Source organism: Barbus barbus, assembly GCF_936440315.1.
Source record: "Barbus barbus genome assembly, contig: scaffold_47, whole genome shotgun sequence".
NCBI classification, from domain to species: Eukaryota; Metazoa; Chordata; class Actinopteri; order Cypriniformes; family Cyprinidae; genus Barbus; species Barbus barbus.
The window spans coordinates 258053-271192 of record NW_027636822.1 but is presented as its reverse complement, the minus strand read 5'-3'; the positions used below and the strand labels follow the sequence as shown (position 1 = coordinate 271192).

Here is a 13140-nt window from a genome sequence, read left to right as displayed (position 1 = left end):
TATGTTCAATACCAGGCCCAAAATTTTCATTCAAAAGTATTGCATTCTAACTAAATAAATAAACATGGTATGTTTTCAGATCAGATCCAGTTAACTGATACTGAGGATGACACGGATGATGAATCTGCTTGTGCCAGTTCATTAAGCAAACCAAAAGAGATTTCCGCATCAATATCAGAAGCCTGCCTGAATGGAGGTAATTATAATGTATTTTTTATCGGCCTTACAAATAAGGTAGTGGTAGTAGCCTGTAAAGTGCCACTCGACTTCTACAGAGAACAGACACACACAGACTGTTAATCAGTGGTACTGCATATTTGTGGAAATACCAACAGACAGATGTGCTCTGTATTAATATATTTAAGCTAAGTAATAAATTAATGAACCAATATATTTTCTTAAAAAAAAAAAAAAAATTATATATTATATAAATATATGTCAACATTTTGGTAATTTGCTTAATTACTCATTCTTAATTTAAAATAAATAAATAAAACCTTAAAGAAAAGACAAACACCGGATATATTGTTACAAGTTTTATTAATAACATAATTAATGCAGATTTATTTTAAAAATTGTGGTAACACTTTATAATAACGTCCAGTTATAAGTCATTTATAAGTGATTAGTTAATGATTAACTAATCATTTACAAAACATTCATAAGCGATTAATAAGTGATATGCTAACAATTTGTGTATGTTTTGTTAATTCATTTAAAAGTCATTTACAAGTAATTAGCTAATGATGAACTAATCATTTACAAAACATAACTATACATTCACAAATGATTAAGTAATATGCTAACGATTTATAAATCTGTCATAAGTTATCTTTATAAATAGCATCATGAAATAATCAAACAGATCCTTAATGGTTAATAGTTACTAGTTAATATATTATTAATCACTTATAGATCATTGAAATGTCAACATTGTACTATTATCTCAATAAACATTATAAATCATTTACAAAGCTTTCTGCATCCCCTAATCTAAAGTGTAAACTACTCATCAGTTGTAAATGTTTTACAAACCTTCCAGGTTACAGGTTGTTTGTGAATATATATATATATATATATATATATTTACGCACACACGACTTTTTTTGTAAAACATTTACAAAAGTTTGTAAAAAGTTTGTAAAACATTTACAACTGATGAGTAGTTTACAGTAGTTTAGTAGTTTAAGTTTCAGATGTTCAGCTGTTATTGTGGTTGATTTTTTTTTTAGCATTATTTTTATCCACACTCATTTTCATAGAACTGTTGCATTGTAAAAAGTTAAAGTGCAAGACAATGTGGAGACAAACAAAAAACCAACAACATATGAATACAAGCCAGAATTCATACACTGGTTGCCATGAGCGTAGTTATGTTTCATGGCTGCATGCTAACAACGAGGCTATTGCCACCCATAAAAAAAAAAAATAATAATTTGTGAATGCACAAATATGTTGGTCAGTCATTCTTATATGTACACTTGAATACACACTATGAAAATTCTTAATCTAATAATAATAATAATAATTTATTATTATTTTTACTATTTATAATATTTTAATAAGCTACAATAACACTAATTACATATAATTATTAGTGTTAATATTGTTGTAATTTATTTAATAATGTATACAATTTTTACAGAAATATGAAAAACAACAAATAATTATGCATTTTTAACATTATTTCTACATATATAAATGACGTGCTTAAATATTATTATTATTATTATTATTATTATTATTATTATTATTGTATAATATATATTATATATATATATATATATATATATATATATATATTACAATAATAATAATAATATTGTATATATATATATAATTATTAGTGATATTGTTGCAATTCGTTTAATAAAATATGAAAAAATATATAAAAAATTAAGTTTTATTTCACATTTAAACTATTTCTACACACGCATTTATGTGTGCTGACAGCAATTAAGTGTTCAGATATATGTAGTAGTATTATTATAATTATTATTTTACATTTACCATTTTATAAAATTTTAATAATGTACAGGTGCATCTCAAATTAGAATGTCATGGAAAAGTTCATTTATTTCAGTAATTCAACTCACATTGTGAAACTTGTGTATTAAATAAACTACTTCAGTCTGTGTGCATTGAATTTAAGTCTTTGGTTCTTTAAATTGTGATGATTTAGGCTCACATTTAACAAAAACCCACCAATTCACTATTAATCTCAACAAATTAGAATACTTCATAAGACCAATAAAAATTTTTTTTTAGTGAATTGTTGGCCTTCTGGAAAGTATGTTAATTTACTGTATATGTACTCAATACTTGGTTGGGCCTCCTTTTGCTTTATTTACTGCCTAAATTCAGCGTAGCATGGAGGTGATCAGCCTGTGGCACTGCTCAGGTGTAATGGAAGCCCAGGTTGCTTTGATAGCGGTCTTCAGGTCATCTGCATTGTTGGGTCTGGTGTCTCTCATCTTCCTCTTGACAATTGTTTCTCTGTGGGGTTCAGGTCAGGCGAGTTTGCTGGCCAATCAAACACAGTAACACCATGGTCATTGAACCAGCTTTTGGTACCTTTGGCAGTGTAGGCAGGTGCCAAGTCCTGCTGGAAAATTAAATCAGCATCTTTTAAAAAGCTGGTCAGCAGTTGGTTTTCAAAAAACACAATGGACCAACACCAGCAGATGACATTGCACCCCAAATCCTCACAGACTGTGGAAACTTAACACTGGACTGCATGCAACTTGGGCTATGAGCTTCTCCACCTTTCCTCCAGACTCTAGGACCTTGGTTTCCAAATGAAATACAAAACTTGCTCTCATCTGAAAAGAGGACTTTGGACCACTGGGCACTTCTCCTTAGCCCAGGTAAGACACCTCTGTCTGTGGTTCAGGAGTGGTTTAACAAGAGGAATGACAACTGTAGCCAAATTCCTTGACACGTCTGTGTGGTGGCTCTTGATGCCTTGACCCCAGCCTCAGTCCATTCCTTGTAAAGTTCACCCAAATTCTTGAATCGATTTTGCTTGACAATCCTCATAAGGCTGCGGTTCTCTTGGTTGGTTGTGCATCTTTTTCTTCCACACTTCTCCCTTCCACTCAACTTTGTTAACATGCTTAGATACAGCACTCTGTGAACAGCCAGCTTCTTTGGCAATGAATGTTTGTGGCTTACCCTCCTTGTGAAGAGTGTCAATGATTGTCTTCTGGACAACTGTCAGATCAGCAGTCTTCCCCACGATTGTGTAGCCTAGTGAACCAAACTGAGAGACCATTTTGAAGGCTCAGGAAACCTTTGCAGGTGTTTTGAGTTGATAAGCTGATTGGCATGTCACCATATTCTAATTTGTTGAGATAGTGAATTGGTGGGTTTTTGTTAAATGTGAGCCTAAATCATCACAATTAAAAGAACCAAAGACTTAAACTACTTCAGTCTGTGTGCATTGAATTTATTTAATACACAAGTTTCACAATTTGTTGAATTACTGAAATTAACTTTTCCACGACATTCTAATTTATTGAGATGCACCTGTACAACAATAACACTAGTAATTAATCATACATAATTATTGGTGTAAATATTGATGTAATCTTGTTTAAAAAAACCTATAAAATATTTACAGAAACATGAAAAATAATCATAAATAGTATATATTTTTAGTATATTTCTACACATAGAAATTAAGTTATTATTATTATTAGGTGTTTACTATTTTATAATATTTTAATAACACATTTCAACAATAACACTAATTGCATATAATAATGTTATTGTTGTTGTAATAAGTGCTCAATTAGTGTATGGTTGTTGTAAAATTATTATTATAAATTATTGAATTATTATTATTAAAGTAGAATCAAATATTAATATTTGTTTTTAAATAATTACAATTATTATTATAAATTATTGAATTATTATTAAAGTAGAATCAAATATTAATATTTGTTTTTAATTTTCGTATGTGTATACATAATACAATTAATTAATTTCTAAAATTCTTATTGTAAATGTATACATTTAAATGTTTAAATATATTTATACACAGTAATTAATAAAACATTACAGCATGATAAGTTCAATTAATTTATTTATTTCAAGTTCAATTAAATTATTATATCCATTTATTTTTAATAATCGTTGTGTGCTTGCATTTTATTTCATTATCTCTTGAGAGTGTGTATATGAATTCTGACAGCATTCTTCATCTAGCAGGGTTCAGACTGAAGTGCTGCACACATAAGAGCTAACAGTGCATTCTGAAACTCATTGAATATTTTAATTCATTTGCAGACTTTGCGATATAACTTGCATTCCATTATGCTTTACTGATTTTATTTTGAAATATTGTGCAACCCTAAAATAATATTAGCCAAAAAAAATAAAAATTCCACATGAGCTAGCATTCTCCTAGCATTTGTCAATTCTACCTATGCCACGGCCGGCCCTGACACATTATCAGTGTATTTTCTGGAATCTCTGTATCGAAGAGGCTTAACATTATTCTAAACCCACAGGATTTTGGAGCTACTTTATACTAGAGGGGTAGTTTACACAAACTTTTAAATTTGCTGTTAATTTACTCACCCTCAGGTCATCCAAGATATAGCTGCCTGTTTTTTTCTTCAGTAGAACTGTAAAGAAGAGTTTATGCTCAAGTCATTGTCCTAGCTGATTCAAACAATGCAAGTCAACAGCTACAGTCACATTTAGGCTGATGATACCTGGGGCAACTTTTTGATCAATTGTATGGGATCAGATTCCCACCAAAAGTATTGCAGTCACAAATAAAAAAAATAACAAGCGTGAAAACAATTTAAAAACGCAACTAAAAAATATATTGCGCAAGATTTAAAATTGAAAAAGTTTTCAGAATAGCAAACAATGGTCACAGATAAAAAAAATAATAAGCGTAAATAAAAAAATTAATAAAGCATTTTTAAATGAATCAAAAAATGTAAACAAATTTAAAATCATATTGCACAAAATTAAATTATTAATGCAAAATTATCTGACTTGTGCACAAAAACATGTTTTCCTTGGTTATATTTCTCTGTTTTTTCTGCTCTCAGATATTTTCTGTTCATATTTTTATTTTTTATATGCTTATGTGGTTTTTCCCTTCGCGCTTGTTTCCATGTTCTGTGCATGCTTTTCCATATGTTGCGGTTAAAGTTTCATGTAAATCAGAGCGGGATTAAGCATCATCATTGGTCCACTCGAAACAAGGGCGAAGGGAAAAACAGCTATTTAAATTTTGTGCAATATGATTTTAAATGTTTAAAGTTTAAAATCATACTTCATGCTTAGTTTTTTTTAAATGCGTTATTAATTTGTTGATTCATGCTTATTATTTTTCGATCTGTGACCATTGTTTGCTATTCTGAAAACTTTGCTTTCAATTTTAAATCTTGTGCAATATATTTTTACTTACGTTTTTAAATTTTGTTTTCACACTTGTTATTTTTTTTATCCGTGACTACAATACTTTTGGCGGGAAAATTATCCCATACAATTTTGCCAGACAACTTTTTTGAGCAATGTTGCTTGGACACTTTTCTATTAAGAATGGGTAGAGAGTTCTATCTGGATAATTTAGATCGGTCGTGGGCCATGTGTCTCACCTGGTTGCTCGTCGACGGCAACATTGCTCAAAAAGTTGCCCCGTGTATCATTAGCCCGAGATTAAAAAAAAAAAAAAAAACATACAGGCAAATCAAAATTAATACTAGTGTATCCTGTTGATACATTGAGGTCTTACGAAGCAAAACGATTGGTCTGTGCAAGAAATAACATAATTACCTTTAATCCTCAGCAAACGGTCCTGAGCACGTTCAACACAGTCTGGAGCATGAGCTTCCTGTTCTAACATTTAATGTGCTCAAATATTTAAATTAATTATGCATTTACAATGCACTTATTGTGTAGATACAAATATTTATAGTGTACTTCTATTTAAAAAAAAAAAAAAGCCTTAAACCTACCTGTACCACTAAACCAGTCCTTTACCCCCAAACATATCTCACCTCAATAGTAGCATTGACGCATTGTACCTAACAATTAACAGTTAATTAATGCTAAATTCTTTCATACAAATGCGATGGCTGATGACCACCTCTATGAAATTAAGGTTATGTATTTTTATATGTTAATAGGGCTGCCCTTGGCTGAAGATTTTTTTTTGGTCGACTAGTAGTCTTTTATTTTAAACATTAGTCGACGAATCACACATTTATTAATAAACCATTTAAATCATCATAATGAGCCTTTAATTGCCTAAATAGCCTAATAAGCACTCAAACGCATACATGAAGTAGGCTGTGTTAACATTTTAATAATCTATTGATAAACTAGTGCTTTCTTTGTTTTTGGCTTAAGAGATAAAGTCAGCAACACTGACGCCTGTTTCACACACACTCCGTTTGCAGTGTGTATGAGGTGTGTATTTTTTCCACACTCATGTTAATGGATTAACGTTCACACTGCACACGGTTGCAGTCTCTCAGTGTGTTCCAGGAGCAGGGCGTCTGCAGCAGTGCAGAGATTGAGGTTGTATGGGATCAGATGCCGCGCTGAATTAAAGTGACACTGCATTGTTTGCAGTAAAAATTAACATGGGTTGACACGGAAATGTAATAATTTCACAATAAATAGATATAATTAAAGCTGCAGTCCGTAAGTTTTGCCTCTTTGTCGCCATCTCTGTTTGAAAACCTGGAATTGCAGTTACTCGCAGAATTATCTTCATTGCTGGTCTGTACTCTGGCACAGCTCCAGTGCAGATGAATCTAATATTTTGAGGTGAATGTGTTGCTGTCAGTCACCGCACCGGTGTGGATGTTTACTGTACTTCGCAATGACAGATTCTAGCCTACGTCTTGGAATATAAGACCCAAATAAGAATTTTCACCAGATATTGTCATCTGAACAAGTAACAAGTCTGCCATGTTTGTTCTGAAAAAAAACACTACCATAAATCACACTACCAATGGTGATTAAATCTAAAGATCGGTTAATTAGCTCATATCACATCTGAGCAAGCAAAGTATTATTATTGTTCTACTTTATTCTCAAATTATTAATGTTAACAACATCAGCATTGCGTGACTATGAGTATAGTGTATATTAACGTGTAGATTTTAGTGTTGTCACGATACTGGAATTTCTAACTTCGATACGATACCTTGAAAAATATCGATATTCGATACCATTTTCGATACCATGGAGAAAAAAACTGCCACAATATTAAGGGGGTAATTTTTTTAATTTAAAGATAAATGTAACAAGTCGAGAACATGTGGTATATTTTACATGAACAAAAAATGTCTTGAGGTACTGCATTTGTTGATTTATTAATCTTTTATTAATCTTAGTTAAATGTTCATTTAAACTAACATTTACTAATAAATGTACTAATTAAAATCCAAAGTTCTATTTGTTGATATTTTTTCATTGGACCAGAGCTAACATGATCCGTTGTATTTTTATTACGTACTGTTATCAAAGACTAAAATATACTGTAACAAATGCATTGCTCATCGTTCATAAATGCTGGTTAATACATTAACGTTATTTGATGAACAGATTTAAATGCAAACATGCATGCATCACACGCGAAAACAATGCTCAGTGGAGCGATATGAAGACAAATTGCAGAATTTAAGTAATAATTTTTTGAATAAAGTTAAATAACTGTGGTCAAATGTAAATTAACTGGTGCTTAAAGTATTTACTTGTCTAAGATTCCTCAGTCAGATTATATTAACTTTAAGAATTACAATGAAAAAACAAGACAACACTCATATCAGCAACAATACTAGGCCATCTTGGTTAATGTTTCAGTAATGTTAAAATGAGAACAGTTACCAACCTCTCGAAATTCTGAATATCGATCCGGGTGTCTGTCTTTCAGGTTAGCGCTGCTCTGTAGCAACTCATTTGCTTCATAACCAAAATATTTCCAGATATAGGGCCCTATGAAATCCGTTATATTTTTTCCCAAATTCAGTTTTATTTTTTTCTACATTCAGTTTTTTCCATTTTAATTTTTCTGGATTCCATTTTTTTCCGTTTGAATTTTTTTGGACTCTTTTTTTGTTTTGTTTTTAATGGTCAAATTAAATGCTATTAATCAAAAAGCATGTCTAATTCATTAAAATCATGAAAATTATACAATTTAACATTTTGACACGTTTTGACACGTAATAAAAAATGTTTTATTTTTTTCTCACCTTTTTCTCTGTGTTTTAGCATGTCTATTATTTGAATGCATACAAACAATTTGTATTTATTCTTACAGTAGCCTTATGAAATGTGTTTTCCCCCTCAGAAATTCTGTGTTGTGTATTTAAATTTTACTGGATATCAGATGAAGGCATAAAACAATTTTAATTAATTTATATTTGAATTAATGAAAATTAAACATTTACATTTTTGGCAAATGAAGGGGATTTACTATTAAAATTAAAATATTTTGTGATTATTTCTTTAAAAAAATGAACAGTAGTAGTAAGTAGTAGTATTATGTACATTCTACTAAATAATAGTAATATAGCCTATTTCTGGCACACGTCTTTAATAGGCTGTTAAACTGAACTTTTATTTTGACGTGTTGCCGTGAATACTTCTAAAGTTCTGTCTTCTAAAGTTCAAATTAAATGTTAAAATGCTGGTAAAGTGCCTTTCAGATCAGTTCTGGAGATATTGTTGATGTATTTATGTCCTCATTGAGACGGCAGACGCTGAAATCACCGCGAGCGCCACATTAGTAAACACAACCGCACGTGCAGCACATTCACACAGAGACGCGCAGAACATGCAGGATTCATATTTAAATCCACTTTTGCAGCTTAATATTTACAGATACTAGTCCATATCGCGATTTGATTTAAGTGTAATGACCTACTTTTGATTAATTCATCCAAACTTTGACAAATTCCGTGACATTCCGCGTTAAATTCCGTGTTTATGACTGGATTCCGTGGCGTTCTCTGCATCGCGGAGATCATAGATCCCTACAGATAGCGCTCCTGCTGTGTTCTTTAACAACCAGAGCAGTCTATTTAACCAGAGCGAAGGAGACGAGTGCGGTCACGTGTGGTGCTTGTCCACACGCCTTTGGAGAGAAGTGAAAGTGACAGCTCGGCTAGTATCGGTGTATCCATACTTCGGGAAATTAATATTGGTACCGTTCAGATATTTCAGTATCGATATTTATCGAAATATCCATATTTTTGACAACACTAGTAGATTTCAATTTCGGTACAGTCTAATCTAATTGTCATGCCATTCGAATTTCATATTAAGAAATTATTTTAACTCAAAAAGCAAATTATACTCCAAACTGGTTCTATTTAAAATAGAAATCCTGTGTAATCCCAGGCTATCTGTAATCAGAAGCACATTTAAAACTGGAATATAATATAATTTCATTCACAGGTGTTTCATAAACACATAATCCTTTCTGGATTACAATCCGCCATCAAAATGCTACATTTAATTATTCGAGCTGCTGTGAGAAAAGGCTATAAACGATCCTCCACCTGCAGGATCCTCATGTGAGATAGTCTACTAGCCGGGAAAACTTCTTTATATTTACAGACGTGACGTAATGATGCAGTGCCATTCTTGAATCTCCCGTACCACTCAAATTAGAAAACATTATTATAAGATAACCATTGTGAATCGGGCTAGAGTAAGGTGATAGTTTTGAACACTGTCTGGTTATGTACTTGCTCATATTGATTTCAGATCATTTTTAACCAAAAAGGTTATGGAGTGCAGCTTTAATGTCTACTGTGTTTCACAGTCAACACGTGGCTTTTAGACTAGGCTTAAAACAAGGAAAAGTTCACTTTTAGATAAACAAGGCAACATAATAGATGTGCTTGTGAAGGTAGAAAAATAAAGTTCTTTAAGACCCGCGGGTGTGACGGAGAGTGAAACCCCATATATTGTATGTTTTCGGCTCGTTATCTCAGCCGTTTTTCTCTTTTGGCTGATAATTGTCGGCAGCCGAAAATTTGGTGCATCCCTAGTATATTTATGACGAAATTATGAATGTGAGTTCTGCTCGTGGACCGCTCATACTCACCGGAAAAGCAAAGTCCGCACAAATAACGCACCGACAGGATATTTCTTTGTAGTATATTTGTTTCTGTCTGCAACAGCACTACTGTGTTGAAACAAGCTCTGCTCACATGCTCTGATAATAATAGCTTTGTAGGATTATACATTATTTGTTTAACGTGAACAATACATTACAGTATTTATTAATGTTTCCTAATATACTTACACACTCTACCAGTCACAAGTTTTTGAACAGTAAGATTTATGTTTTTTAAAGAAGTCTCTTCTGCTCACCAAGCCTGCATTTATTTGATCCAAAGTACAGCAAAAGCAATAGTGTGAAATATATTTACTATTTTAAATAACTGCTTTGTTTAAATCTGTTAATGTATTTGTATTTGAATATACTTTAAAATGTAATTTATTCCTGTGATTTCAAGCTGAATTTTTAGCATCATTACTCCATGATCCTTCAGAAATATTCTATTGTAATATTCTGATTTGCTGCTCAAAAACATTTATTATTATTATGTTGAAAAGAGCGGAGTAGAATTGTTTTACTAAAATAGAAATAAATAGAAAGTTCAGAAGAACAGCATGTATGTGAAATGTAACATTAGAAATGTCTTTATCATCTTGCTAAATAAAAGTATTAATTTCTGAAAAAAAAACAATTATACTGACTCTAAGCTTTCGAATGGTATAGTGTATAATGTTACAATAGTTTTTATTTCACATAACGCTGATCTTTGGATCTTTCTGTTCATCAAAGAATCCTGAAAAAAATGTACTCCACTGTTTTCAACATTGATAATAATCAGAAATGTTTGTTGAGCAGTAAATCAGTATATTAGAATGATTTCTGAAGGACACTGAAGACTGGAGTAATGATGCTGGAAATACAGCTGCAGATCACAGAAATAAATGACACTTTAACACATATTCACACAGAAAACAGCTGTTATTTTAAATAGTAAAAAAATAAAGTATCAGACATTAATAAATATATTGTAATACTATTACACTGCAAAATAAGTTACTGAAAGTTGTATAGTACAAGTGTAAAATTGCAATACTAATAAACTATTTATGTCTTAATTTTTACCATAAAGCTTTTATTTGAAAAGTTTTTAGATGAAGCTCAGCGCTGCTTTTTCCTTATAAGCAGCCAACTCATAATCCTATGATTCTCTGTGTGATTTTTATTGTAATTACATGTATTCAGTAAAGTGGTATAATGCAAATTGTAATAATTAATGGCAGAACAGTTCACAGTATTTTGCTTTCTTGTTTTTAGTGACTGGAAGTGTTGAAGATCGTGAGACCACTGACAGGAAGAGAAGAAAGCTGTGGTCAAAAGCAGAAGTTGCTGCTGTGATGAAACATTTCAAATTCCATATCGCCAAAGGACATTTAGCCACTAAATCAGAGTGTCTTCAGTGCAAAAAAGCTGAAGAGCCTGTGCTGAAAAACCGGTCAGTCCAAAACATCAGGGATTTTGTGAGAAATAGAGGTGTTACACTCAAAAGGAGGAGTCAGTGGTTAGAGGGTGCAAACAGCACTATGCACTAACTTTCAGACTAAGCTGTAAGTTTTCATAGCTGGACAAACATTTTTCTAGCTGCGTTCTTCGTTCTCAAAGATTGTTGCACTGTATAATGACGATTTTACAACTCTTGTTGTAAATATTTGTGTAAAACTGTTTTTACTGGTTTTAAATGCTACAATTTGATGTTTGTTCCTTGCTGCTGTTGTAGCTTACATACACTAGCAGTCAAGTGTTTGAACAGTAAGAATTTGAATGTTTTTTAAAGAATTCTCTTCTGCTCACCAAGCCGGGATTTTTTTGATCCAAAATACTGCAAAAACAGTAATATTGTGAAATATTTTTACTATTTAAAATAACTGTTTTCTATGTGAATATATGTTGAAATGTAATTTATTTCTGTGATGCGCAGCTGTATTTTCAGCATCATTACTCCAGTCTTCAGTGTCACATGATCTTCAGAAATCATTCTAATATACTGATTTACTGCTCAACAAACATTTCTGATTAATGATAATGATAATATTAATATAATCATCATCATCAATATTTAAAACAGTTGATGTTTTTTCAGGTTTCTTTGATAAATAGACAGTTCAGAAGAACAGCATTTATCTGAAATAGAAATATTTTGTAATATTAGACACTATACCATTCGAAAGCTTGGAGTCAGTATAATGTTCTCTTTTTTTTGGAAAATAAGTTATAGCAATTTATACTTTTATTTAGCCAGGAGGATTTAAATTGACCAAAAGTGATGATAAATACATTTATAATGTTTCAAATGATTTCTGAAGGATCATGTGACATGAAGTAATGATGCTGAAAATACAGCATTTTTAAAATATTCAAATAGAACAGTTATTTTAAATCGTAAAAATATTTCACAATATTACTGCATTTGCTGTATTTTGGATCAAATAAATGCAGGCTTGGTGAACAGAAGAGACTTCTGTAAAAAACATTAAAGATCTTACTGTTCAAACACTTTTGACTGGTAGTGTACACTTCTTCATTGAATTAGTTTTGAATGAAATGTTCCATTTTCTGTATTTGACAAAGCTGCTTAATTTTAAGTCATGAAATTGAGAAAGAAAAAAAACAACAGGTTTTTATTTTAGTTTTTTTAAGTATGAAGATGTGAAGTATCTGCATTGTTTGCAATATTACCCAAATGTATGATCACATGGACTGTTTTAAAACTGTTGTAGTCAATCCAGAATGGATGTTGCCATCACTCAGCTGCCTCTTTAATCATGAGGAATTGTTACGGCTGTTATCAATGATTGAGTCTGTTTCATTAAAATCTGTCTTTAGCAGGATTCATTGTGAATGTGTTGTTTTATACTGCACTCGAGTTTAACTAAAGGAGATACACAGTATTTCTATAGGCATTCAGTAGGCAGTCCTTAAGGCCCTTTTACACTGAGTGCGATTAAGCGGCACAAATATGATGAGATAACACTCTTGAAATAAAAGAATAGGTCCCTATGGAGCGATTCACACTGTGAGATAATTCGGAGTATGAC

At 31.5% G+C, this 13140-nt stretch overlaps 1 protein-coding gene across 5 annotated transcripts in view; it reads left to right on the top strand.

The window, feature by feature from the left end:
* The window catches only part of LOC306868604 (uncharacterized protein), a 29931-nt gene extending 16999 nt beyond the window's left edge, over positions 1-12932 (top strand). For all 5 annotated transcript variants that reach the window (XM_079414859.1, XM_079414861.1, XM_079414860.1 and 2 more), the window contains 2 exons: positions 80-196; positions 11363-12932. In XM_079414859.1, coding sequence (XP_079270985.1) covers positions 80-196; positions 11363-11637 — 392 coding nt within the window. In that variant the 3' untranslated portion in view covers positions 11638-12932. The remainder of the gene's footprint in view (positions 1-79; positions 197-11362) is intronic.
* The last annotated feature ends 208 nt before the right edge of the window (positions 12933-13140 follow it).